Source organism: Anas platyrhynchos, chromosome 20 (genome assembly GCF_047663525.1).
Source record: "Anas platyrhynchos isolate ZD024472 breed Pekin duck chromosome 20, IASCAAS_PekinDuck_T2T, whole genome shotgun sequence".
NCBI lineage: Eukaryota > Metazoa > Chordata > Aves > Anseriformes > Anatidae > Anas > Anas platyrhynchos.
Window position 1 is genome coordinate 4944190 of NC_092606.1, and position 27571 is coordinate 4971760.

General features: G+C 57.4%; 2 protein-coding genes across 5 annotated transcripts; both read left to right on the forward strand.

Annotated features, from left to right (window-relative positions):
• The first annotated feature begins 870 nt into the window (after window positions 1-870).
• On the forward strand, window positions 871-18612 carry FLOT2 (flotillin 2). 4 transcript variants are annotated; one of them, XM_027472664.3, is made up of 11 exons: window positions 871-1022; window positions 7301-7382; window positions 9611-9701; window positions 14500-14623; window positions 14975-15093; window positions 15409-15522; window positions 15615-15734; window positions 16150-16364; window positions 16522-16705; window positions 16804-16953; window positions 17118-18612. In XM_027472664.3, exons 1-11 carry the CDS (start codon window positions 974-976, stop codon window positions 17154-17156), a joined length of 1287 nt encoding a protein of 428 aa, XP_027328465.1. In that variant the 5' UTR covers window positions 871-973; the 3' UTR covers window positions 17157-18612. The 4 variants fall into 4 exon arrangements, with proteins under 4 accessions (XP_027328465.1, XP_027328464.1, XP_027328467.1 ...); XM_027472663.3 differs by lacking the exon at window positions 9611-9701 and adding an exon at window positions 10966-11056; XM_027472666.3 differs by lacking the exon at window positions 9611-9701 and having other exon boundaries at window positions 993-1022.
• Window positions 18613-22182: 3570 nt separating this feature from the next.
• On the forward strand, window positions 22183-27281 carry ERAL1 (Era like 12S mitochondrial rRNA chaperone 1). The gene is made up of 11 exons (XM_027472703.3): window positions 22183-22343; window positions 22555-22701; window positions 22779-22906; window positions 22998-23075; window positions 23248-23294; window positions 23650-23711; window positions 24162-24274; window positions 24621-25010; window positions 25479-25628; window positions 25926-26006; window positions 26318-27281. The coding sequence occupies exons 1-11, from the start codon at window positions 22250-22252 to the stop codon at window positions 26438-26440; spliced, it is 1413 nt and encodes a 470-aa protein (XP_027328504.3). The 5' UTR covers window positions 22183-22249; the 3' UTR covers window positions 26441-27281.
• The last annotated feature ends 290 nt before the right edge of the window (window positions 27282-27571 follow it).

Consider the following 27571-nt stretch of genomic DNA (forward strand, 5'->3'; position numbering starts at 1 on the left):
GGGGAGGTGGTGGCCGTGTGTGCAGTGCTGGCTGCTTTCCTGCTCCGGCACCGCGGGCTGCAGCGCCCTGAGCTGCCCTGCAGCAGCTGCTGAGCAGCGTGCACACCTCACAGCTTCTGTGCACACACACACGGGTCACCCCGCCTTGCACTGGCAGTGAAACAGCACGTGTAGCCTTGCAGAGTGGGCATGTGCTGCAGTACAGCACGCTCTGCCTTGCACGTACGGGCACAGACAGCCACGTGCTGCACCTCGCACAGTGCGTGCCCTGCTTTGCTTGCACATGCACATTTTGCAGCAAATGCACCAGCTTGCACATGCATGCAAATGCTGCAGTGTGCATGCCCTGCCTTGCACACCTTGCACTAAAGCATGCCCTGCTGTGCGCATGCTTGCAAATACTGCAGTGTGCACACACTGCAATAAAACATGCCCTGCTGCCTACACACCTGCAAATACTGAAGTGTGCACGCCCTGCAATGAAGCACGCCCTGCAATAAAGCCTGCCCTGCCATGCATACCGTGCAATAAAGCCTGCCCTACCGTGCACACTGGGCATTGCACACCCAGCCCTGCACACCCCACAAAACTCCTGCCTTGCACACCAAGTCCTGCACACCATGCAATAACACCTGCCTTACACACCCACCTTGCACACCCTGCCTTGCACACCCAGCTTTGTACACGCAGTCTTGCACACGCAGCCTTGCACACCCAGCCCTGCACACCCCACGTAACACCTGCCTTGCACACCCTGCAATAACGCCTGCCTTGCACACCCAACTCCCCCCTTGCACACCCCCCTTGCACACCCCCCTCCCGCTGCCCCCAAGATGGCGGCGGCCCCGCGCTCCCCTGGCCCCGCCCCCCCGGCCGGCCCCGACCTTCCCAAGATGGCGGCCGCGAGGCGGGGCCGGGCGGGGCGGCGCGGGGCGCTGCGGGAGCGGGCGGCGGGGCAGGCGGCGGCGCCACCATGGGCAACTGCCACACGGTGGGGCCCAACGAGGCGCTGGTGGTGTCAGGTACGGGTCGGGGAGGGCTCGGGGGAGCCGGGGAGGGGGCTTTTGGGGAGCCGCTGCGGCTGCGGGGGTCCCGTCCTGAGGGGGCTGTGAGGGGGGACAGCGGGGAGGCGGTGTGGGGGTGGTTCTGTCATGGGGGTTGGTTGGGGGTGAGAAGGGAGGACGAGGGGTTTTTGGGGTGCCCCACGAGGGAGGACGTGGCGGGGGGCACTGTCACAGCCATGTCCCCGCCGTGGGTGGCAGCAGGTGGGGACACGGCGTGACACTGGGGCTGGCAGCCTTCAGTGCTGCACAGGGGTGCTGATGCTGGAAGCCCACCAGGTGAGCTGGTTAATTAGGCTGGTGTTAATTAAACCAGTAAAATCCCCTGAGTCCGTGCATTAGCGCAGGGCAGGCTGCAGGCAGGGCTGGTGAGGTGACATTAGGGCTTGCTGTGAGGGCTGCGTGCCCCGCTGTTATGGGGCCACGTGCAAGGAAATAACGGGGTTAGGTTCATGCTGGTGTCACTTCATGTGCCCTCGGTCATGTTACATCCTTCTTGTCACCGCCGGGCTGGCTTTGAGGTCGATTCTGTGATCCTCGAACCTAAACTCGCATGGAGATGGGGGTGAGTGCCAGGGGGATGCTGTGGTGGCAGCTCTGTGGTGAAACCACATCGTCATGCTTTTGGACCAAAATATCCAGCAGGCCGCAGCCCGGCTGGGCTGTTGTCAGTTCATCTCTCGGATAATTATGGGAATTTCTGAAGGGATGGCAGGAACAGGCTGCAGTTTGGGAAACAAATGTGCCCTCTGACCGCCGCTTCGGAGGGGTCGCAAACCGCGCCCGCCAGCTGGCTGGAGCAGCAGTTTCCTGCAGCTTTCCTGGTCCGTGAGCAGCTGCTGCACGTCTGTGGTCCCAAAGCTGGGAAAAAAAATGAAAACCTTGAAGAAATTGGGTGCTTCCAGCTGGGATCTGGTCCGCAAATCTAGAGCTGATGCTGCGCCTCCCTCCAAGAGACCCCTCCAAAAGCAGCGCAGCTTGGTGAAACGCCACATCCAGCGGGGGAACCGAGGGGCTGTGCAAGGATGGCATTGTTTTAACAGCTTGGTTTAACCCCTGTTCCTTTCTGAAGTTAAAACAGGGCTTTGTAGGATGGGCCGGCAGGAATTTGTGGCATCTGCTTGCATTCTCCTACTGCCAGCGAGCCGAGGATGCCCCTCAGCACACAGCCGCCTTCTGGGGGGAAAGCACAAATCATGGCAGGCCCTGGGGGTCGGAGCTGGGTTCGGTGCTGCCACCAGACCCGGCTGCCCTCCACTGTGACCTGTGAGCCCTTACTGTCCCCTGAGAGCACTGACTCGGGGGTGGCAGAGCCCTGCAGCCACCCCACGGCTCCTCAGCACCCACATGCCAGGGCAGGGGCAGGAGGATGCAGCCCCTGAAGGCTCTGGTTCCAGGAACTCAGGCGGTCCCTGGGGAAAAACAGACAGGACCTCATGGCCCAGAGCTTATTTGGATGGGGTTAGGTCAGGTTTGGGGAGGGAGGAGGGAAGGGAAGGATAACCCGACAGCAAATTACGTTAATGAGAGGCTTTTGGCTTGCGGTGTTGAATTGTCATACGGATGTTATCTGCAAGGCTTCGCTTTGCAGGAAGGCACCTCAAAATCATGAAGCAAAGTGGAAAGTTTTCCTTCTTGTAAACTTAGCTGGGCCTGCTGAAGGAAGTTCTGTCACGTGCCTCCTCTGGCATGTGTTTTTTTTCTGTTCCTTGAGGAGTGGTGTTCTTTCTTTTCACTTCCTCGTGGCACATCTCAGCTCCCCCAGCCCCGCAGGAGCTGTGCTTTGGGAACTTGTGTGCGTGCAGGAGCCTCGTGGCATTTTTTGGGAAGCTGCCTGCTGGCTCTCACGTCCTGCCCCTCTTGAGCAACGTCCTGCCCTTCTTGAGCAACGCTCCTCTCCTTCTAAGAAACTGCTCTCAGGCAATCCCTTTGTGAAATGCAGAGGCCAGGCATGGCAGGGATGCTCCGTGGAGCCCTACCTAGGTGATTATGGTTCCTCTGGGACGTGGCTCTGGCGTTGCCAAAGAGCAGTGGTGCTGGGAGCTGCCAGTGAGGCTCGGTGCAAGCCCTGGGGAGCCTTTGACGGGTGTCTCTGGCTCCTTCCTGGCTGCTCTGAGCACGGCTGGAACCAGCCGAGAGTTCGGGGAAGCAGAAAATATCTGCTCATCCTGACGTCAGGCTCTTCCCACTAAGATAAATAGATTCTCTCCAATCCGTGACACTGGTTTTGGGTTACAGCCTGGGTGAAAGCAGCTTTTTGTGGCTGAGGATCGATCTGCTCCTTTTGAAAGACGGCGCTGTAAGGTTTCTGCAGGGCCTCGTAATGAGGAGATGCGATATTTAATGGCTCTGCTCATCCTGCAGCTCCCCTGGGCAGGCAGCGATGCCCACATCTCTGCAGCTTGGCCGTCTTCCATCCTGGCTGGAAGGGCTGCAGGGTGGCAAATTCGAGCTGGACACCTGCAGGCGTGCTACAGGGGCAGTCCACAGCGTTTTTGGGGCAGGACAGACTGCTGTTTCAGCTAAAGTTCGTGATGTGAGAGGAGGAGAAAAACAAAAAAGCCAGGAAGTGACAGCCCAGTCGGTCTAGCTTTATTTCCTAGGAGAACACCAGAACAAATATTGCTCGGAAGAAAACACCTGACACATATTTGATGAATATAAGCCACATCCAGCTCATCTGCCTTCCCCCTCAGGTGAGGTAAGTGTGGGGAAGAGCAGCAGCTGAGGCACACCTCGCCTTTACTGAGGCTTCTTACGCTGGCTTGTGATTTCTCAGAAGTCAGCTCGAGAAATAGCATCCAGCTCAGTTTCTCGAACTTTTAAGTCAGGTCCCTCTGGGGCTCTTTAATCTCTTCCAAAGTCAAAGAAGAGCTGGCATTTTATTCCTAGTTTATGTAAACATTTCATGCCAGGCCCCAGCACTTGGGGATAATTAACCCTTCCAGATCTAATCTGAGCACTCACATCCCTCTTCCTTCTTCCCGTAAGAGGTCACGGTTTTGAGCCAATGTACCATAAAAAGAGAACAGGCTCTTTTATGAGTTTTGAAAGCCTGAAATAAAGGCTTCTGAAAGTTCTGCAAACCCTTCCCGTTCTGCAAGAGGCCTGCAGCCTGAGGAGGAGCTGAGCTCTCAGCTCTCAAAACTGGTACGAGAGTGACTGGAAAACCATTGCCAGGGAACGTAACAGTGGCTCACTGTTCGGCTGGAAGGATTTATCGAGTTTCTTGTTTTGGCTTGGAGAATGGAATGGAGAATGTGCTTATTGAGTTTGCAGATGGCAGCGAGCTGGGAATGGATTTGAGAGCTTTGGAGAGCAGGATTAGGCTCGAAATGAACTCAACAGATTGCCCGAACGGCCCAAAAGAAACACGATGCGGTTTGGCGATGTGAAAGAGCGGCTCTTAGGTGAGGACAATCGATTACATGAGCACAGAAACCCTACGGAGGTTTCTGTAGCCCCCGAGGGACACTGACTTCCTTCTCAGGAGCTAATTCTTCAGCTTCTTGCAGTTTCTGTTTACAAGATCAGTTAAACTAAAGGTGTGGTTTTAAACCCACTCTGTACCATTGGTGCTCGTAGTTTAAAATGAGTGATTTTGATTCAGTTTCTCCAAACCAAGCTAACCAGCACAACCTACTTTCACCTGCTGTAGTGACCCTCAAAGGATTGAGTGGATCCGCTCAGAATGCTGCATCTGTTGAAATAAATTCTTGTTAACCTTGCACCACTTCTGCAATGGGACAAAGCCTGATTTATATTCACGGTAGGACGCAGGAAGCAGACACTGACTGTAGTCTAGACTATGCTTTATTCCATGAGATGCTTTACGTATGCCTTCGCCTTTTTCTCCCCTCCCCTTTATGCCTTTTTCCAATTACCAATTTGTGCCTTGTCCTTCTGCACCCGGCTGTTAGCACCCCGTGACATTTCCCAGCACAAGCCCGATGCTCCAGCCAGCCCGGCATCATCCCGACATGACCGAGCTGTTTGTTTCCACCTCCAGCAGCAAGAGGAGGCGATCCCAGTGCCAGATGGAAGCTCCCGTGCACGTGAAGGCAGCAGCATCGCTCTCTGAACCTGTGCTGGGCGTTGGGCAGCCCCTGGGAGGGAGCCCAGCCACCCGAGCAGCCTGCTCTGATGGTTTGCTTTCCTGAACGCTCACCGCTTCCTGCCACCTTACAAGCCTCAGGTTACCTTGGGAGATCAAAGGACACGGAGCTTGTTCACGAGCCTAAATTGTCCTGCAAGGCTGGCCTTGATGCTTTGAGCCCCGTGTTCCCTTAACCCTCGGGGTTTGTCTTCTTCCTTGCGTGCCATCCGTTAGCGCAGGCTTCCTGTGTGTCCCAGGGAACTGTTTATCTCAAATGGTTAATCTGATTTCATAAAAAAACAGACAACGTGCTTTCTCTTGGCTCTGGGGATTCTTGCATGAACACAGGACCCCTCCATCTGGGCAGAGGCCGTGAATCCTCCGTTTGTAGCACGGTGCCCCCAGACGAGGTGTGGTGGCTGCTCGTGGAGGCTATGGCCAAGTTCAAGTAACGGGCATATTATAGCTGGAAAAGGCAATTTTTCTTCCAGATCTCATCGTGCTAGAGGGTTTGTTCTTCAGCCTTGCAAGGGTTTCACTTTGGTCATTCCTTTTCTTCACTTGATCTCTGAGACCTGGGAAGCGGGGCTGCAGAGCTGCAGTGGGGAATCAGCGATCGGCTGCTCTGAGGTGTTACCAGGACCGAGCTCTGCTCAGCTCAGACACCCAGCCTGTATGAAAGCTACCAGCTGGCGTCCTTCCCCTGGTTAATGTCTTAGGTTTCCCTGTTTTTCTTATGCCTCAAACACTTCTTGCCACGCAGCATAGCTCAGTGAGCAGAGCTGTGTAGCTGCGCTACGCGCTCCTGGAGACAAGCACAGGGCTGGCTTTGGGTGTGATCCTAAACGAGGCATTTCCTTGCGCTGCCTGCAGAAGAAATATTACAAAAAAACAAAAACCTGTGTGCAGAGGCATGTTCCTTCCTTGTAACAGCGGCGGCTCGAGGGCGCGGAGTTTTCTCAGGAGGTTATGAAACAATTCCCAGCCGTGCAGCAGCAGAGGACCACGTCGATCCCGCAGACCCAAAGGCCTTTCCACGCGGAGCTGCAGCAACACCTCCCTTCCTGTTCCTGGAAAACAAGGGCCTGGCTGGCCGGCCGAGCTGGCCGGGCTCACGTCCGCCAAGAAATGTTAGAAGGCATGGAGTTACTGCCTCGTGGGGCTGTGACACCAGCTCCTGTAACCCTGCCCGCCTGACGTAGCCCTCCAGCTACAGAAGAAGGTCAAGAGAGGTGATTCCTCTGTGCTGTGGAGCACAAGAGACCCCCACGCTGGTTCTGTTTTGCCTGGTCAGAGCCCTGCGGGGTGGGAAATGCCTCTTGGAGGACATTTGGGGGCTGCCCATGCTCTGTTCGTGGGCGGCTCCGTGATGAACCCTCAAAGCCTCGTGTGCCACAGTGCTTGTGCGAGCCAGAGCCAGAACCAGGAGGTGTTTGCAGGGTAGCTTGAAGGTTCTCCCTGCCTCTAACGCTGACCTGCTGGCTTTTTGGGAGGTTTCAGGGTTGTTGCTTTGCAGTGGAGGTGACTGGTGAGGGAAAGGAGAAGGATTTCTTACGTGGCCTTCCGTGCCGGAGCTGGTGCATCACAGCTTAGGGTGATTCTGTTTGCTTGACACTGCCTTACGAAAGTAAAATACAACCCTGGTTTGAAATAGAGTAGCTTTGTGTGGTGTTGTTTGTCATAGCAATTTATCGTAAATATGGTTTTCTGGATTTGTAGGCCAGTTATAAAAAAGGCTGCCTTTGGGAAATGTCTGTGAGAAGGAAGGGCTGCGGAGGGGAGGAGAGCGCGGGGCTCCCCGTGTCCACCACGAGGGAGCTCCAGCTCCAGCACTGCTTACTGGGGCCGTGCTGGGACAGTCTCAGCTCTTCCCTGCGGGCCCTGGGAAGAGTTTTCTGTGTTCATTATTTATCAGACACCTCAAGCGTGCTGGGATTCACCTGGGTGATGTTGTGGAGCGGGGCTTCGCAGCACCGTAAGGCAGCTGATGCAAGGTGCTCTCCCTGCTCCGAGGGGCTGGCAGAGCTGGTGACCCTTTCCTCAGTGCTCTGAGGTTGTTCAGCTTGTGCTTCACCCCGTTAGGGTGCGGGTTTTTCCTTGGCACATGTATGTAATCCCTCAATCTCTGTGCTTTGTGCCGCAGGTGGCTGCTGTGGCTCTGACGTGAAGCAGTACGTGTACGGAGGCTGGGCCTGGGCGTGGTGGTGCATCACCGACACCCAAAGGTAAGCAGAGCTCGGTTATTTGAGGTTTTAGGGTACAGGCTAGGCAGAGCTGCTCCAGCAGGGCTGTCAGCAGGATTTTTAGGAGCACAGGACTGGCCAGTACCCGAGAAACCACAGCTGAGCATCAGCCCAGCCCTCTGCCTTCATCTGCAGCCACCTCCGGGCCCTTCAGAGGAAGGCTCCCCCTGTACAGCCGTGGCAGGAGCAGCGTGGGCCCTGTCTCATGCCCTTGCTGTGAGAGACCCTCTGTTCACCCACACAGCTTCTGGCTGTCCTCTGTGAGTGCTGAGCTTGCCCAGGGCAGAGGTGCTGTGAGCACCGTGAGCCCTGAGCACCAGGAGGATTTGCCACGCTCTGCCCAGGGTGGCCCCAGCCCTCACCCCGCAGCAAACGGGCCCTTGCCCCCATAGCCTGGATTGCTAAAGGTGTGCTGACTGCTGTTGCCACAAGAGCAGACCACGTTCCTGTTTAAAACCACGGGATTTCCTTTCTCTCCCTTTCCTCAGCCGTGGATTCTGCTTGCTGCTCATTACTGCTCTCAATTAACATGCTGTCATTGCTGCTGCCCCGCTGATGTAGCCCCTCATCCCTAGGACCTGTGGCAATGTTCCTAAGTGTGCCTCTGTCCTAACACCTCCCTCACGCTCCCTGATGCAGGTTTTGTCTATCTATGTAAAAAAAAATAGGGAAAAACCCAAAGACGTGACTTTTGGGGTTCTGCACTGAGGGAAGCCCAGCGGTTGCAATTAACCTTTTACCACCTGCCCTTGCCACCTCTCCTCCCTGCTCCCGTGTCACCACCAGCAGACAAAGCTAGCACACTGCTGCCCTTGCTCTGCAGACGATGCCCTCCTGCAGGAGCTGCTCACCCGGGGTCACCCAGCTTGCGTGGTTCAAAGGAGCCCTGGCTGCTGCTGGCGATGGGCTCACGACGCCTCTGGGTCCTCTCCCGGCTGGCTGGCACGTGGGATTGCCACAAGGGATTGCTACAAGGGCTATGACAGCTCACTGGCTGCATGGAGAGACCCCAGCTAACACCCCCTGCTTCGGCCCGGGGTCCCTAGCGATGCTTGTGTAAGGTGGGAGGGGAAGGAAAGGCCCTGCGCTCTGGCACAGTGCTCGAGGAGTGCATTCGGTCTGGCTTCCTCCTCAAATTTTGGTTGCTGTTCCCGCTCGTCTCACGGTGGGAGAAGCCCAGAGAGCAGTGCAGGGCCTTGAGCTGCTGTTTGCAGGAGATGCAGCCCCATTCAGGAGGCTAAATTCAGCAAGGGGTGAGTCCAGGGCGAAGAACTGCCTGCCAGGAGCGAGCTGGAGGTCCCTGCATCGCCTGGCAAACGGGGCTCGGAGAGCACTGCCAGCATCCAAAAAAATCCTTTACTTAAAAATCTTTACCCCCAGCTCATGCCATGGGATACGGGGCTTAATTCTCCTTTGCAAACCAGAGTCTTGCCCAATCCCATAAGCTGCGCTCCACAAACAGAGCCTGCTGCATGCACGTGAAGAGCTGAGGCTGATTCGCAAAATGAGGCCAGCTTTTCTGGAGCTGCCGGTGCCGCGAGGAGGCAGCGGCCGTTGTGTCGCCATCAGCGGCACCCCGCCAGGTAGCACTGACCCGGGGACAAAAGGAACAGTTAGAGCTGGCAGGGAGCTGGGCTCTTGCCCTGCCGCAACCTTGAGGATTGGGGAAAAAAAGTAAAAAATCCTGTCCTTGGTTAGGGGTCAGCAATAAAAGCCCGAGAAGCAGGGAACCAAGTGGTATTCAGCGTCTCAGGACAGCCTTGGAAGCACCTTCTCTCATCAATGCCTTAGCCAGGGATGTGTAGCCAGACCCCTGGTGCTTTTATTTTGCTAGCCCATCGTACGTGTTGGCACAGAAGCGCTTAAACGATTACAAAAAGGAATTTTCTGTCTGTGAAAAGCACGGTGAGAGAAAATTCCAGCTGAATTCAGGGTGGCAGTGCGGGTGGGATCCATGGCTCAGCTTCAAATGGGATTTGGGGGGGATGAGACCCCATCCAGCCCCGTTACAGCATCTAGCTGTGATTTTTAAGCATGAGGGGGGCTGTTCTGGGCATTACGAAGTCCTGGGAGCGGGCAGAGGGAGAAATGAGAACAGGGCAGGGAAAAGCCGAGCCCCCCAAGTCCCGCCTGTCCTTTGCACCGAGTGTCTGACTGTCTGGTAACCGCTGTGTGTATTTGCTGTCCCGCCCTTGTTCCTCGCTGCTCAGACTGTCTTTGGAGGTTATGACCATCCTCTGTCGCTGTGAGAACATTGAGACGTCGGAGGGCGTCCCACTGTACGTAACGGGGGTCGCACAGGTAATAACCCACCGGCTTCCTCACGGCGCGGCTAACCCTTCTGCCTCTGGTTCCAGCAGCAGCAGCAGCAGCAGCAGGATGACCCAAAACGAGTGGTTTTCTAACGGGAGAGGGCAAATCTCAGAGCTCTCCTCTCCTTCCCCTTCTCCGGCCCTTGCTCCGAGGTGCGCTCCTCGGTCCGTGGGTAATGCAGACAGGTGCACACGGGGCAGATCCCAAATTCAGCTCCTTCCGACAGTGCTGCAGAGGTTTTCTCCGGCTGTGACCCTCCCCTCGGCAGCACTGAGCACATCTTGTGCCTGGTGGAGGGCAGAAAGGCATCTGCTTGTACACGGCCGGGCTCTGCACAGCCTCTGGGGAAGGTGGGAAGCCAGGATTTGTGCCACCTCACAAGGAAATCCGTGCACCCGTGGGGAAACTGCAGCTGTAGCCGGCTCTCTAGGTTTGGATGTGGGTTTCCACTGAGCCCTTCCTCCCCCACGTGGAGGCAGAGCCCGCTGGGGATGTTGTCACGTTTAACAGCACAGCACGGAGACCCTGGGGGAGTTGCAACCCAGAGTTGAGTGTTTGCTCAGCACTGCGAGCAGCTGCAAAGCAGCGTAGTGCTGGCACCAACCCTCCCTGGGACTTGCACAGCATTGAAATTAATTCAAGGTGTGGGTTAGGCCATCGGAAGGCTCTGGAGCTGCAGCAAGAGCTTCAGGGTGCCCGATGCTGTGCAGGGACGGCCCCAAGGAGCTGGAGACTCGCTTCTCCTGTCTGCCTTTGGGTTACGGGACAGGAAAAATAGGGAGGGTGAGGCACTGAGGAAGCAGGTCTGTGTTAATGCCAGCCCAGCAGGGGCAGAGGCTTCCTGCAGCGCTGGGTTTGGCCAAGCAGGGTGTGCACAAGGTTACCCTGGGGGTGGTGATGCCGGGTGGGCGCACCCGGGGTCCGTGCTGTGCTCTTAAACCTGACACCAGCCTCCCACGGGGTCCTGGAGCCGCGAGCTCCTGGCCACATTCCTGTGGGGTCACGGTCCCATTGCCAGCCTGGCTCCCGGCCTTTCCCTGCTGATAAATCACCTTTAAGCATGGTTTGGAAATTTTTTATTGGCCAAAGCATTTTGTCTGCCTCCGGGGACGGACACAGCCCCTGGGTGCCTCCCGTGCCTGTCTGACATTACCTGCGACGAGAGCTGCAGGTGGCCTGGGGCAGGAGATGCGAGGGGAGAGCTGAGCCTGTGTTACCTGGAAACGTGCAAATATTTTACGTTTTTTGGCAGGATTTCCCTAGAGATAATGACGTTACAGCCCAGGTGTGAGGACGTAGAGACGGCGGAGGGGGTAGCTTTAACTGTCACAGGTGTGGCACAGGTACAGTAACTCCAAACCATCCTTTCAGGAATTGCATGTCTCTAACCTGCGTCTGGTTTTTCCCCATTAAAAGGTTGCTGTTGTCCAGGAACAGAAGCCAACTGCTTTGAAAGAAATGTTTGATTAAAAAAAAAAAAATACCACGCTGTCCTCGTTGATTCCAGCTCACGACCGCATGGCCATGTTGTACGGGGGGGTGACCCCTCCTCTCCCCAAAATCATCCCTCGTTTTCTGGTGTCTCATTTGTCCACGTGGCAAATGAGGTGTGTGCTGGTGACTGATTTCTTTGTGAAATGCTGGTGTGCCCCTGGAGCTCTGTGTGACACCGCAGGACCGAGCAATTCCCTCCTGAGATGGCGTCTTTCGGGTTGTTATCATCATTATTATTATTTTTATTATCATTAGCACGTGGATCTTGTAATTCACAGTGAGTTAAAACCTAAAGAAAGAGCTCGGTCCCTCTGGACGATAAAATTTGTACATAAAATTTCCGGCTTGAAAGGAATTTTGGTTCTTTCAAGCCTTCTCCACACATGAACTCCAGCTCGTGCTGATTTAAACACCTGCATTTCCCAGGCTTTGGGGTGTGCTGCCCTGACACAGCTTGTCCCTGTGCCTCGGGCGGGACGCTGGCAGGAGAAGATTGCAGTGACGTACCCAAAATCTCACGTGCGTCAAGAGGCTCCCCCGGGAAGAGCCAGCCACAGCCCCTCGGGAGCGTCAGGAGGAATTCACCCAGCGCTCTGCAGGGCACCAGAGTCCTCCTGAGGCTCGTTGGTTTGCTCTGAGCTGACACCATGGAGTAATTGTGTGTTGTCTGGTGCGTAGACAAGGATGTAAGCTCAGCCAGGAGTAGTTTTTTGGGTTCTTGCACAAGGCAAAGGGCTGGTCCTGCGCTGTGCTGTTCTTGGGAACGTGGCCGTGCCCAAGAGCCCCAGCACGGGAGCTCCTTGGGCTCCTCCTGGCTCCAAGGGTGGCTCTTGCTGGAGCCTCTGAGACAGGAGCAGCACAGCTCGGATAATTCCAGGGGCTGAGGGCATTTCCTTGCTGGTGTGAAGCATCCTCATTTTCATTTTTTCAGCTCTTTCTACCCATTTAGGTACTAACATGTCACCTAACCTCAGTGGTCTTCGCATGCTTGGCAAAATGCATGTGCCCATGGCTCCATCCCACACGTTTCAAAGCTCTGCAGTCCTTTCTGTCCTGCATTTGGTGACACCATTCAGGGGAGGTATTTCTGTGAAGCATTCCCTTTTTAGCTTAGTTTTGGGGCATTGCCTACAAAAAGTAGGCAGCGCACGCTGGCAAACGGCTGGACCACCAGGTGCCTTGATTAAAAACGCAGCTCCAAATTCATCTCATTTAGCTTATTCTTTTTTCCACCATTTGCTTTTTTTTTTTTTTTCTCTGCTGTCGATTCATTCATTTTAAAGACTTTACAACATTTAGGATTGTGAAATGTGGGGAATTACCATGCTGAAACATGCCAGAGACAGTTGGGTTTGGGAGGTACAGGGCCGAGTTTTTCTGAATTCTGCAGAAGTCCAGAGGGAAAACTTTTGAGGCAACCGTTTTTCTTTTAAAACCTTGTGCAAAAAAAAAAAAAAAAAAAAAAAAGCAAATTTACTACCAGATAAACACTTTTTTAAATGTTTGCTGCAATAAAAGAAGCGCTGAGTGTTCCCGAGGATGCTCTTTTTTAAAGCCACAAGTGAGGAGCACTCCAGTGGCCTCCTTCTCCTGTCAGCTGGGCACTTGGGGTGCGGGGGACACTGCCTCAGACCAGCAGAGCTGTGTCTTCCACCCCATTTTTCTGAGCTTTGGGCTCATTGGATTATTCCTGCTCACCCCTTGTGGGGAACACAGCTGGTTGGAGCTGGACATGGCAGTATTGCTCCTGCAGGTGGGGTTGGTTTGTAGAGGCACTGCTGCCGTGCCAGCCAAACTCTCCAATTTGGAGACGTTTGAAGATGCACCAACTGTTGCAGGGGAAAATGAGAACTGGAAATGAGCTGAGCACGAATCTCTCGGCCCTGTTTTGGTTTGCGTGGTGTTGAGCTGACTCCAGGCTGGTTTGGGTGTAGCAGCACCCGAATGAACCCGGTTTTTGGATTTGTTGCAGAGGCAGGACCCTTCCCTGCTCCCCGTGAGCCTGCTCTGTGCTCTGACCGTCCGCTCTGTGGCTCCCCAAAGGTGGGGTTGTTGGGAGAGGACACACACCGTAACCACTGCTGCTGAGTGTCATTAACACCAAGAGCCCATGGCGAGACCCTCGGGGTCCCTTTTGGAGGTCCCTGAGCCAGGACGATGCCGGGCAGCAGCAGTCCATGGGGCAGGAGGTAGGATGTAGCTTGCCTCTAGGATCTCCTGGGCCAGAGCCCTTCCTCAGCAGCAGGCAGTGCCCAGCCCCAAATTCTCCATGAGAGGGTGCTGTGGGACTCGCTCAGCACCCGGTGTCAATAGGGCCTGGCCAAAAGGAGCTGCCACCATTTGGGGCCGCAGCTCCCTGTGGCTGGCACCTGTAGGGCTCTGAATGCCAGAGGCGTGTGCTGCATCTCCACTGCCTGGTGTGGAGGTTTAAAAATCCATAAGGATTTTTAACCCGTTTTGCTTTTAAAAAGGACCAGCAGGACATTCTTAAGACCTTGGCTCATCTCAGCCTGGGGGTGGTGTCACAGCTGGAGCTGGCTGGGAGGTGAAAACGCAGCTGGGGTGGCTGTGCCCAGCTCTGGGGACCATTAACAGGTTGCAGGGAGTGGGACGGAGGGGTGCTGGTCACCACGCCTGATAGGAGTCACACAAAATGTGGCCAGGAGCTCCCAGGTATGCGCAGGGTGTACCTGGTGTGCTGCGGCCATCTCGTCCCCTCTCCTTGCAGGGAGCACCGAGCAGAGGCCCTGTTCCCAAGGTGTCCCTTGGGCATGCCAGGCTCTTCCTTGTGCTCTGCCTTTCAGAAAGAGTAATTCTAGTGAAGGAGGAGGGAGAGAAGGGTAATAAAATGGCTTTTGGACAGGGTAACGATAGAAAGTGCTCTCCTCCCAGGTCTGGTTTTGGTTAAGGGACTGAATGGGTAGTTTGGGGCTCTTTGGTGGGGTTGTTCTCAGATGTTGCAGGATGGATGGCCTCAGGGAGCACCTCTCCGTGCCGAGCCACGGTCAGGGTCTGGAGAGGTGCCTTCCCCGGCCTCAAACGCTGCAGCTTTGGCTCGGGAGGGCTCAGGTGTGCCTGCAGGGCTGTCCCCAGCAGCAGGGAGCAGGAGCCCACCCGTGGGGCAGGTGACGTGGCTCGGCACGGGGTCTGCTCAGCTTGGTCCTCGGAGCTCCGGTGGCACGGGGTCCTGGCAGCCTGGTGGTGGTGCTGCTGCTGCTGCTGCTGCTGTTGGGTGCACGTCCCACCACGGAGAGGCACATTCAGCCCTTTGTTTTTTGTCTCCTGTCTCCAGGTGAAGATAATGACCGAGAAGGAGCTCCTGGCTGTGGCCTGCGAGCAGTTTTTGGGGAAGAACGTGCAGGACGTGAAGAACGTGGTCCTTCAGACGCTGGAGGGGCATCTGCGCTCCATCCTAGGTGCGGAGGGGCTCTTGCAGCCTTGAGGCAGTGCTTCCTCTGCTGCCCGCAGATGGGACAGCTGAGACGGTTCCTCCCTTGCAGCAGCTGCTGCTGGGTGTCGTGATAAATGAGTTTTCAGTGCCTGCAGTAAGAGATGTCCGAGTCCCCAGGGGTCGCAGGTAGCCTGTGCATGGTGGCTGTGCTTTGGAGATGTCGGCGTGGGCTGAAAAGGCACCGTTGTGCCCAGGCCTGACCTCGTGGTTGGAGAGGTTCTGGACAGTGAGGATGTTGCTGAGCTTAGCCCAGTGCTGCTGTTTTCGTGCTGCTTTTTTCCCCTAATAAAGTGCTTTCCCTGCCCTCCCTCTGCAGGAACCCTGACGGTGGAGCAGATCTACCAGGACAGGGACCAGTTTGCCAAGCTGGTGCGGGAGGTGGCAGCTCCAGACGTGGGTCGCATGGGCATCGAGATCCTGAGCTTCACCATCAAGGTATGCCCAGGCGAGGGGCATGGGGCTGGGCTGCAGCCAGCCGTGATGTGACACAGGAGCTGAGCCTGGCCCTGTGCCCCTGCTGTAGGTGACTGCAGAGCTGTAGGTGACAACCTACAGCCCTTTGGGGCTTCCCATGACAGCTCCCGTCCTGCGAGCCCCAAACAGGGCTGGTGGAGCTCAGTGATAGCCCAGCAGGCTGACACGGCCCTTTCTAACCTGGCCCTAACAAATGGTGGCTGTGAGCTCCAGCAGGAGGGGAGCGAGATGGAGCAGCTCGTGTGAAATGACCACAGCTTATCTCCTCCTCCCCAGGATGTCTACGATAAAGTGGATTACCTGAGCTCCCTGGGGAAGACTCAGACGGCGGCTGTCCGGAGGGATGCAGACATCGGGGTGGCAGAAGCCGAGCGAGACGCTGGCATTCGGGTGAGTCCCAGGACGTGCTGAGCTTCCCCGCAGCTGCCCGTTGTGCTCCAGCTGCAGGCTCTTGAGCTCTGCTCTCTGTTTGCTCTCCGCAGGAGGCAGAGTGCAAGAAGGAAATGCTGGATGTCAAGTTCATGGCGGATACCAAAATAGCAGATTCCAGGCGTGCTTTTGAATTGCAGAAAGCTGCCTTCACCGAGGAGGTCAACATTAAGGTGAGAGGTACCCGACAGCCCGCTGCTGTTCCCTGGTTTGTGGTGGCCTTGGTAGCTCTGGGGCTTTCCAGGTTCCTTCCTTGTGTGTTAGCAGAGCTAGAGATGGAGACCCCACGTTTCTGCGTGTGCTCCTCACAGCAGATTCCTCTCCTGCCCTGTTTGCAGCAGTTAGGTGGGACTAGGAGGAGGTGGAAGGATGGGGAGGGTCACCCAAACTGAGCCCAGAGCTGGCTGTGCTCAAATAATAGCACAGAGAAGGACCCCGAGTCCAGCACTGGGGACACGGACATGTTCCCTGGGTGGGGACCTGGCCCACAGCAGGAGCCACATCTGGTTTAGAGCCTGCCAAGGGTCCTTGCGTCTGCATCCAGCAGATCACAGCCAAGATCCCTTTTCTCCCCTCTCCTGCCTGCAGACTGCGGAGGCCCAGCTGGCCTACGAGCTCCAGAGCGCCCGAGAGCAGCAGAAGATCCGCCAGGAGGAAATTGAGATCGAGGTGGTGCAGCGCAAGAAGCAGATCGACGTCGAAGAGAAAGAGGTCATCCGGAAGGAGAAGGAGCTCATCGCCACCGTCAAGCGGCCGGCCGAGGCCGAAGCCTACCGCATCCAGCAGATCGCCGAGGGAGAGAAGTGAGTGAGCCCCCACCTCGTCAGAGGGTCCAATTCTGTCCCCGGCAAAGTGCTGAGGCCACTTCTGGAGGGGACACACGGAGCTGAGGGAGGGAGGGCAGCCGGGTGAGGGCTGCGGGGGTCCCGGCTGCTGGAGGGCTTGGCTTTCCCTCTGCAGGGTGAGGCAAGTCCTCATGGCTCAGGCAGAGGCAGAAAAGATCCGCAAGCTGGGAGAAGCGGAGGCCTTTGTGATCGAGGCCATCGGGATGGCAGAGGCCGAGGGGATGAAGCTGAAGGCCGAAGCTCTGCAGCGCTACGGGGAGGCCGCCCAGCTGGCGCTGGTGCTGGATGCGCTGCCCGAGGTGAGGAGGGGGCGGCTCTGCCCTGCTCCGGGTGAGAGGTGTTGAGTTCCCGGGCTGGGAACACGCACACAGGGTCCTCACCCTCCTTCCTTCCCCAGATCGCGGCCAAAGTGGCTGCTCCCCTCTCCAAAGTGGACGAGATCGTTGTTCTCAGCGGGGAGAGCAGCACCACCACGTCCGAGGTGAACCGCCTGCTCGCCGAGATCCCCGCCTCCGTGCGTGCCATCACCGGCGTGGACCTCACGAAGGTGAGCCAGGGACCCCCAGCTGGCAACCCCTGCGGCTCTCGGGGTGCTGGGACTCACCCTAAATTCTTGAGGCTTCTGGGGAGCCTCGTGCCCCAGCGCTGTTCAGTGCAGCTCCCTGCCTCCTCTCCACCAGCCCTAACAGCTTCTCTCTTCCCCTCCTGCAGATTCCCCTGATCCAGAAAGCCACCGGGGCCCAGGCATGAGGCCCGAAGCTAGTGAAGAGCCCTCCCCGTTCTGCACTTCGACATCGACTGCCTTTAACACTCGGGAATTCCTTTTCTATCAAAGACAATCGGAGTTTTCGTTTTTAAGCTCTGGTGCCTTATTTTTGTAGGGCCAGAAGGATGCATGCTCAGCCAGCCACTCTTTCTTTCTTCCAAAGGGTGGGAGGAGATTTATTTTGTAACCAACCATGTATTGGATCTGGCCGGCCTTTGGCCCCCCCCGACCCCGCAGTCACTCCTGGCAGCTTGTCTGGTGCTGCCTCGCTGTTCTCTGGCCTCGGGCGGCCACCCCAAAAGACTCAGCAGGACGCCTGAAGCTGTAGGAAGAGAACAGCCAGGCCCTCCCCTGGGCTCCCTGCCCTCCCACAGCGACCCTCCCGACCCCTGCTGCTGCCCACTGCCTGTTTTTATGGCTAGCTTTCTTTGTCTGGCCCGCGGGGGCCCTGCTGTGCCACCAGGCCCTGTCCTGCCTGGGCAGGGCTCCCCGGAGGTGGCAGTCACACCCCGGATAGGGTGGCACCGGGGCACTGCTAGGGGACGGTGCCCGCTCCCCTGCTGCCTTCCCTCAGGGATTTTCCTCCTGGGATCTCGCTCAGCCCCGAGCCAGCTCCCTCGGCTGCCGTGCCCCTTCCCCAGCAGGGCACACAAAGGTTCCCCAGCTCAGGGACCCCCGCAGGGTGGCCGTGCTGCAGGGCCAGGCAGGCTTAGGGGTGGTTTGGATCCCCTCCCAGCCCTGCAAGAATCCCAAAAAGTAGCGTGGTGCCAAAGCTGCTCCATCCTGAAAGGGAGGCAGAACTGCTCAGGCTGCTGTCCCCAAGTGCCACCGTGCATCTCGTGCACTGCAGGGAGGACGTTCCCTCTCTGGCACCACAGCCCCTGCAGCTGGCCTGGGGACCAGTGCTCCTGCAACCCCCCTTGTCCCCAAAAGCTCAGTCCCCTGGTGTCTTTTGGCCAGTGGCTTTGCTGTCCCCGCTGCCAGCGTGAAAACGTCCGTTCTGTGTGTGTCCCCACAGTGCCTGCCACCACCCCGTGCCCTGTCCCCATCCCTCTCGCCGCCTGTGGTGTGGGTGTAGCCAACAAATGTGTCCATAAAAACCCCATCTGGGGGCGGTCCCTCCACAACCTCCTTCACCCCCAGCTCGGTGCCACCCCAATTTGTGGCAGGGGGGTGAGGGGACCCCTGCCCCGGTGATGCCACAGGTACTGGCCAGTCCCTTTGCTGGGGTGACCTGCTGTGGGGCCAGCAGCGCCCTGTCCCTTCTATGGGGCGGGGGGGGGGGGGGGGGCCGGCCTTATCAGCCCCCGACTCGTGGCCACCGGCCCCGATCTGGCACTCGCCGGCGGGCGTGCCGGGCAGGGCGCCCTATCTGCATGTGCGTGTGCATGCCTGCGCCGTGTCACTGCTGTGCGATAATAAAAACCTTGTCACCACGTGCCCCAGATCCCAAATTGTGTCTCCTGTCCCCGTCCCCCTGGACTGGAGGCTTCGCCCTCCCGGCAGCCGGTGCGTGGCCGGCCGTGGGGTGGGCTGCTTGGGTGCTGCGGGACCCTGCTCGGGCTGGGTGTTCCTGCTGGCATCGGGGCTCGTGGTCCCAATTTGTGGTCCCAATTTGTGCTGCCCCTGCAGAGATCGGGGTCTCTCTGCCATCACCGCGTCCCCACAGCCTCCTCGTCCCATCCCCAGGGCTGCTCTGTTTGGGCCTGAGGCCTCATCCCATTCCTGCACCACTCCATCCATGTCACCACCGTTACCCCACGGAGTTGAGCACTGTGGGGACACCAATGACACCACAAGGCCCCCCTGTCCCCAGCAGCTCCCCCCACCGCTGTCCCCAGTGTCCCCGAGCAGCCCCAGGCCGCGGCCGGGCCTTGCCCACGAGGCCTTGTGAGGAAAATGGAGAAAAACTTTCAGCAAGGCCTGGAGGGACGGGATAAGGGATAAAGGTTTTAAACTGCAGCAGGGTGGGTTTGATGGGATGTAAGGAAGGGGTTTTTGGGGCTGAGGGACAGGGACAGGACCCTCGGAGATGTTTGTGCCCTGTCCCTGGCAGTGATGGAGGCCTGGTTAGATGGGGCTTGGAGTGAAAGGTGTCCCTGTCCCTGTCCCTATCCTTTGTCCCGGTGGCCTTTAAGGATCCCTTCTGACCCCAAATATTCCATGATTCTGTCCCCTGGCACCCCTTTGCTGGTGGACAGCAGGGTGGCTCTGCCCCCCTCAGCACACCTATGGGGACAGTGACAGCCAGCAATGGGGGCTCCGTCCTGCTGCCTCCTGTGGGGCAGCCGCAGCCCCCTCACGCCCCCAGCCCCTCTGTGTCCCCCCAGGGGCACCGGCTGGCCCCTGTCCCATGTCCTCCCCCCTCCATCGGGGTGGCTCTGCTGATAGGGAGGGTGGGGACGGCTCGGTGGCTCCTTATCTGCAGCCAGGCGCTGCCCTGAGCACCACGGGGGGGCTGCAGCAGCCGGGGCCCCCCCCCCATCGGCTCCTCAGTGCTGGTCTGGGGGCTGCTGGGGACCCCCTGGTCCTGCTCGGTGCTGTGGGGTGTGGGGACATGGGGCAGGGCTGTCCTCTTGTGCCACGGGCGCTGAGCGAGCAGCGGGGCTGGAAGGGATGGGGACGCTTTGGTGAAGTCCCTGCTTGGGGTTTTGGGGTGTCTGGGGAGTCCTACAGCCCCCCCAGGACCCCTGGGTCACAGCGAGGGGCAAAGAGAGCAGGGGACAACCCCTGGTTGTCCCCAAATCCTGGTGGCCTCGTGCTGGGCCTGGCCGTGGCAGCACAGGTGACGCTGCCCCAATTTCTGTCACCACACGGAGGGGACAGCAGGTCTGGGGGACACCTCGCACCCCAGGGCAGGGTCCCCAGCAGCCATGGCTGCTGCTTATCGGGGTGCCCACGCAGACGGGGACTTATCGTGTCCCCACAGGTGGCTTCCAGGAATGCCAGCGCGTCCCTGCCCCGCCACCACAAACACCCGGGCATGGCGCTGGCCCCGTGGGGACACACGGGGTTTGGGGACACGCATGGCCTGGGGACACGGACAGCCATGGTCCTGCACGGGGAGGTGACACGGCCCTCTTGGGGACACGTGGCTGAGGGATTTGTCCCTCAGGGAACCGTATGTGACACGGGGACCACATGCGGCTGGGGGGTGGCCCAGCACCCCTGTCCCCATGGGGCTGCCACCCCCAACACCCACAGCCCACCCCCTGGGCACCAGTTTGCAACCAGTAGCTCCCAGTTTAGGGGTGCACAAGCCACAGATGGAGCACAGAGGGGGGCTCACAGTGGCCACCCCATTGCCTTCAACACAAAGTAGCCCCCCAGGAGCCCCCTGTCCTTGTGTCCCCAACGTGTCAAAGCCTCACCAGGCTGGCACGGAGCTGCTGGGGGGGACCGAGCCCCCCCACACCCCACTGAGGGGGGGTGAAGGGGTTATGGGGCCGCCCCCGCTGTGCCCTGCAGATTCGAGATATGCAGATGAGCCTCGGCAGCTCCTATAAATCGGGGGCAGAGCCGGCACCCCACAGAACCAGCGGGGTGGGGGGCCCGGCAGCACCCCGCCAGGTGGGTGCCAGCAGCAGGGGGACCCCCCTGTGCTCATGGGGGGGGACAAGACCCTATTCTCCTCTGCTCCCGCCGCCCCGGGCTGGATATCATCGTATACTGTAAGTTGGCTATGAGACACTACAGTATAGATGATGTACTCCCCCGGGCTGCACCCCGCCACCGCAACGAGAAGACCGCGACGCGGGACACGGAGGGGACGGGGAATTGGGGTGGGGGGGATTTAGGGATTTTCGGGGCACCCCAAGTGTGTGGGGCAGCGCTGGATGCAGCCAGGGAACGCGGCCGGCGGGGAAACCGTTACCATTACTGAGTTTAGTAATGGTAATGGTTCTGCCGCCGGCCGGGCACGCGGCACGGCTCGGCACGGACCCGCAGATGGAGCCCCCCCCCGGAATGGGTTTGGGGGCAATAAAGGCGCTTGCGGCACCACGGCTCTGGGTTTCCTTCTCTTTGTGTGCCCCCAGGGTGCTGGGGTCTGCTGGGGCTCCGGGGCGTGGGGTGGGACAGGGCGCCCTGCGGGGAATTTGGGTGCAGGGGGTGCGGGCAGGGTGCTGGGAGAACTGGGGTGTGTCACAGGGGGCACTGGGGAGCACTGGGGGGCACTCTAAGGGGCACTGGGGGGCACTGTAAAGGGCACTGGGGAGCACTGGGAGGCACTGGGGTGTGTTGTGGGAGACTTGGAGAGCACTGGGGTGCAGTGGGGCACTGGGGTGCATTGCAGGAGGGAATTGGGAGCGCTGGGGCTCACTGGGGAGCACTGAGGGGAATGGGCTGGGCTGCAGGGGGTACTGGGATGGACTGGGGGGTGCTGCAGGGGGTACTGGGATGGATTGGGGTGCACTGGGATGGACTAGGGACTGCTTCAGGGGGTACTGGGATGGATTGGGGTGCACTGGGCTGGACTGGGGAATGCTGCAGGGGGTACTGGGCTGGACTGGGGTGCACTGGGCTGGACTGGGGAGCGCTGCAGGGGGTACTGGGCTGGACTGGGGTGCACTGGGCTGGACTGGGGAGTGCTGCAGGGGGTACTGGGCTGGACTGGGGTGCACTGGGATGAACTGGGAGGGTGCAGCAGAAGGCAGGGGACTGCATGGCAGAAGACACAGAGCACACTGGGGTGCACCGGGCTGTGTGGCAGGGGACACTGGGAGCACTGGGCGCACTGGGAGCACTGGGCGCACTGGGAGCACTGGGTGCACTGGGAGCACTGGGAGCACTGGGCGCTCCTGCAACACACGGAGCGGCCGGCAGGGGGCGCTCCACCACAAGCCCCGCCCACTCCTTTAAGCCCCGCCCATTCCGTTTAAGCCCCGCCCACCCCACCCCCACCCCCTCCCGCCCATTTTAACCCCGCCCGCCAGCCTCCCGCTTCCTTCCCACAACCCCTAGCGGCGCAGCGCGGCGCTCTGCCCCACCCCCTCCCCGTCTCTATGCTCCCCGCCCCCTCTCAGCCAATGGGCGCGGGCGGCGGCGGCATTCCCGCCCTGCCCCGCGGCGGGGCAAGATGGCGGCGCCCGGCGCTGTGGCGGCGGCGGGCAGGGCCCTGAGCCGGGCCCTGAGGGCGGCGGCGGCGGCGGGGACGCGTCCCGGGGGGGCAGGTGGGGACCGGGGACCTGGAGCCGGGGCCTTGGGGTTGGGGGGCCCGGGACCGGAGCCCCCGGGGGTCACCGGGGCCGGTCCCGTGTGTGTGAGGCGGGGGCAGGCCCAGCGGCCCTCTGTGAGGGGGCAGCCGGCTGGGCTTCGTGGGAACGGCTCTCCTCAGTTTTGGGGCGTTTTCAGTACGATTTGGAGCTTTTGCTGCTTTTTCAGCTCGTCCCCTGGAGAGTCGGGCCCTCAGCGGGCTCGGTGTCCGCTGCAGCGGGAGCAGCTCCGCGCTCGGCAGCATCCTGGGCATCCCCGCCGAGAAACCGCCCAGCGCTCTGGGCCAGCACCCGCCGCCCGTGGCCACCAGTAAAGGTGAGTGGTACCAGCCCGGGGCCGTCCCTGGGGCTGTCAGTGGGGATTTAGCAACATTCGGGCTCCTAACCCCACAGAGGAGCAAAAACGGCTGTTACGGGACCGGCCTGACCAGCCCCAGAACCCCAAGGTTTTAAGAATCGCCATCATTGGAGCGCCGAATGCCGGGAAGTCCACGCTCTCTAACCAGCTCTTGGGCAGAAAGGTACTGAACGCTGTGTTACAGCACCAAATTCAGGCTGCTAAATCCCTTTTTTCACGTGTCCTGGATGTGTAATGTTTTTAATGTCTTGCAGGTTTTCCCTGTCTCGAAGAAAGTGCACACAACGCGATGCAAAGCCCAGGGAGTCATCACGTTTGAGGACACCCAGCTGGTGAGTTTCCAGCACTGCCGAAATGACGTGCCTGAGGCAGCAGGGAGTGCTAGCCAGATAGCGAAGGATTTTCTCATTTGTACCTCTTACAAAATAAATCACGCAGATGTAAGTTCTAGTTTTACCACTGGCTGCAGACAGACTGACAGGATCTGTTTTTTTTCCTTCCTAGGTCATTCTGGACACGCCTGGCCTCACCAGTCCCTTGAAAGCCAAAAGGTATCGCTGCTGCTGCTGCTGCAGGGAGAGATGGGGTTCTGTTGAGTTGAGGTTTGATAGAGCAGAAAGCGATGAGTCTGTAAAATAGAAAGGGCAGGAACTAATATTTTTAGCCTCGTTTTGGTTTCTCACCTTTTTATTGTTGCTATTTCAGCAGCACGCAGAGCCTGTAGAATCCTCCAGCCCCGTTGTGTGTTTGATTCTGCGTGTGTGTGCAGTGAGGGCTGTCATAGCCAGCAAGGCAGCTCGGCGTGAGCTGGGACGATGGAAAGTTCTGCTTCCTCCCCTGCAGGGGGAAGGAATCTGGTTGTCGTCCACCTCACGTCTGGCTTACCCATCTGCCTTTGTCTTTCAGGCATAAACTAGAAGAGGCCATGCTGACAGACCCATGGGACAGCATGAAACATGCAGATTTAGGTGGGTGCTCAAGTTCCTTTGCATCAAGCCAAACCCTTTATCTGCTACAGAAACTTACAGCCCTCCTACTGCGGTATCTGGATGCGTTACTGGGCAGTAAAGGCAGTCTTGGGAACGTGAACTAGGAGGGAAGGGCATTGAAAAAACTTGAATTATTTCACCAAGGGAGGGGATTAGCATTGTCTGATGCCAAGGTCTGAAGCTTGAGTTAATGTATGGGCATGGATGTTGCGTTTTAGAATGTGTGATCTCTTTAGGACAGCAAGTATAAATTGGGCTTATTGTTTTATCAAATAAAACACTCCTTTTTGGCTCCATCTGCATGCTGTCCTCTACAAGAGAAAGAAGTAGCAGCAGGAGGGAAATGATTCAACCACGGGCTGCAAGGAAGCTTAAAACTAAGGTTTTGGAAAACACAGGTTCGTTATATTTCCCTCACTTTCCTGGCAGTTCTGGTTTTGGTGGACGTGTCGGATCACTGGACACGAAACTGTCTGAGCCAAGAGGTGCTGAAGTGTCTTTCTGAGTTTCCCCACGTCCCCAGCGTCCTGGTTCTGAACAAGGTAAATGAGGAGCTCGTTTGTCCTGCCTTTAGCAGTCAGTCATGCTGGTGTGTTTCTGGGTATGTGAAAGGACACTGATTTTCCTCTCCACTGCAGAATATTTGTGTGTTTATGTGTCTGTGTTGCACACACACGTGTCCCTGCAGCTGTCTGCTGCAAAACAGAATTTAAATCAGTCTGGAAACAACCGCTGGTCCAACAGTGGAGCTGGCCAGCTGTCTGCTTCAGCTGCAGATGTCCTGGTGCAGCTGCTGGCCCTGGGGGGATTCTTTCAGTTCCCCAACAGCCAGGGTCCGGATGCCAGCCTCATTTGGGACAAGTTTGTGATACCTCTCTCTCGTACCAGGTGGATCTGCTAAAGAAGAAGTACATCCTGCTGGAACTCGTAACTGAGCTAACAGAGGGAATTGTAAACGGAAAGAAGCTGGAAGTGAGGTCTCCATTTAAACATAACCTGAGTTCTTCAGCAAAAACTGTTCTTAAAAACACTCAGGCTTCTCCACCTGAGAGCAGGGCCCACGAATCTCCTTGTCTGCAGGAAACAGTTAAAGCCCAAGAAGGCTCTGGCTTGGATAGCAGCAGTGACACGAGGGCTCCTGAGCGTGGTCTTGTCACAGAAGCACAAGGGCCAAAGCCCCATGAATGCAGAGATCTAAAAAACAGGAAGGGCTGGCCACGCTTCCAGGAGATCTTCATGCTGGCAGCTCTCACAGGAGAGGAGGTGGATACGCTGAAGGTAACTGCAGTCTGAGCTGCTGTTAGGCTGTGAAACACTCACCTCATGGTACCCTAGGGCTTCGTACTGAGCTGCTCCTCCTGTGAGGAGCCAGCAGCGCTGCTGTCCTTGGCCTGGGGTGGGTCTGTGCTGGGGGATGTGTTCCCTTTTGACATCTCCAGAGTTTTCTGCCTTAGTTGAGGCTCCCCAAATAGCAGCCTGTCCATAATGATGGACGCCTGATGCAGCATCACGCAGCTGCGAGTAGTACTCTTTTGTACCTCATACGAATGACTTCGGGAGGTGTGACCTTTGGGATTGTTTCAGTTTCAGAAGCTTCCCTTTCTCCATTCCATGCCAAAGATATTACACCACCGCCCTGGTGGCTAGCAGGAGCATCCTCATAGCAACTCACCACAGGGCTTTGTGGTGCTACAAGCACGGCACGCGGCAGCTAACGGGTGTGTGATGGGTGTTCTGTGCTGACAGCGCTACCTCCTGATGCAAGCCAAGCCAGGCCCGTGGGAGTTTCACAGCGGGGTCCTGACCAGCCAGTCCCCTCAAGAGATCTGTGACAATATCATCAGGGAGAAGATTCTGGAGTACCTGCCCCTGGAGGTGCCCTACGGTGTGACTCAGGTGGGAAGCGTGTGCAGGCGGACTTGCCTTCAAGTTATTTTGTTGGCAATGTGATGAAAATTCCTTTTTTATTGAGTTTGTGAAATCTGCCAGACCCTTCACAGGCTGCATGGGATGACCTGGGACTTGTGTGTCAGGCACTGAGACACTTTCTGTGTTTTAAGTGGGGTCACACATGTGCATGTGCCAGGGAGCTAAGCTTTAGTCTGTGAAAGAGTCACATTTGTGGCTCCGGAGATTCTGTGCTGAATTGTGAGGTCCTGCACTGAGCTACTGGGTTTGTGCTTGCTGTTGCAGGTGACGGAGCTGTGGGAGGAAGGGCCAAGCGGAGAGCTCCTCATTGTGCAGAACCTCGTGGTCCCAAGAAAGTCTCATATGGTGAGTAAGAGAGAGCTGGGGAGTGTGAAAGGAGGCCCCGTAGCTCCTGCATGTGTGCACCCTTGCTGTGTTAGACACCTCCTCCCTCAGCAGTGGGTTCTGTGTTGGAAAGATCCAGGTCTGTGACGGTCACAGGCCGTTCAGTAACACCTTGCACCTTTCTGAAGCAATCAGTTGCCCATGGTTTGGTTTTAGGACATCTTTGGCTGCTATATTCTATACGCTTCTGTGCCTGCACCATTGTTTTCTTAGGTGACTCCTCCCCACAGGAAGAATGAGAGTGATGGTGTTCTCTCTGGGTTTTCATACAGATGATGTTGATTGGAAAAAGAGGTACGGTTATCAGCAAGATCGCTCAGGAGGCTGGCCAGGACCTGATGAACGCTTTCCTCTGTGATGTCCGCTTGAAGCTCAAGGTGGAGGTGAAGAGTTGAACTCTTTGAGGAGGCTCTGACAGCCGTTGAGCTCTGTGGTCATGCAGAGAAACCGCTCCCAGTTTGTGCTGCAGGTATCTTAACACCTTTGCTCAATCCAGAAACAGGAGGATGGAGTCCAGATAGCGGGCTGAAGTAGAATATATTATTCTTTGGGGAATGGCCCAAATGGAAATAAACTCTACAGATCTTCTACGCCTTATCATATGGAAACGGGACGCACATCGGAGAACCTGGTGCGTGTGTGGTTGTAGCACCGCATTTGCAGAGCTGTCATCTGCTTCTGGGCTGTGTCCCACATCCCTGCTGCCAAGCGTTTGTGTCTGGAAGTTCAGGATGACTTGAGTCAAGAGTCTGGCTCAAAAAGGGAAGGGTGAATATTGTGGTTCTTCGAAGTGTGGGGGAACATCTCCTGTCTTTTAGCAGACAAAGGGTCGCAGTGAAGAATTGTTAGTGCACATTTATCATCTCTTCTGAAGGCTGAGTGATGCCAGCCGTGGTAATGCAGAAGGAAGGGGCTACCCCAACCATAGGTTCTCATTTCTGTTGTGCTCCTTGCCCTGCACCCTGTTCATGGTTGTGAGTAGAGCTGTGAGGGAGTCAGTATTGCCCAGGGACCTTGAGTTGGAAGAGTTTGCTGGCTGGCAGAAACATTCTCATAATGGGGTGGGGCAGAGAGCTCTGAAACTCTATAGGTCATGAATGCCAGTGTTTTCCAGCTGCTGTGTTGGAGCTCTTGCCACAGGTGTGTGTGCACCTTCCTCTTAAATGACTGCCAGCTACTTCTTGAATTTTGACCTTTTCTATGCTTTAGCTAATAAAAATGTGTTCCTTCTCTTTACCCTGGCATCCTTCCCCTCAGTGTCCTAGGCAGTTCACTGCTCCTGGCAGGTGGTGCTGACTCAGGAGGGATGTGTCTGGTGACACCCTCTTCTGAGTGGATTATTGAAGAAGCAGAGAAATGGAGCTTGGACTGTGATCCGTTCCTGATGTGTACACGAGCTGCTTCCCTGACTACAGGTGAAGGGAGCAGAGAGGCCAGAGAACTGCTCCCTGGACACACAAGCATTTGCTGGAGCATATTTGTAAGAAAGGCACGCAGAGCAGGGAATAGGTGTCTTCCTGCCTCGA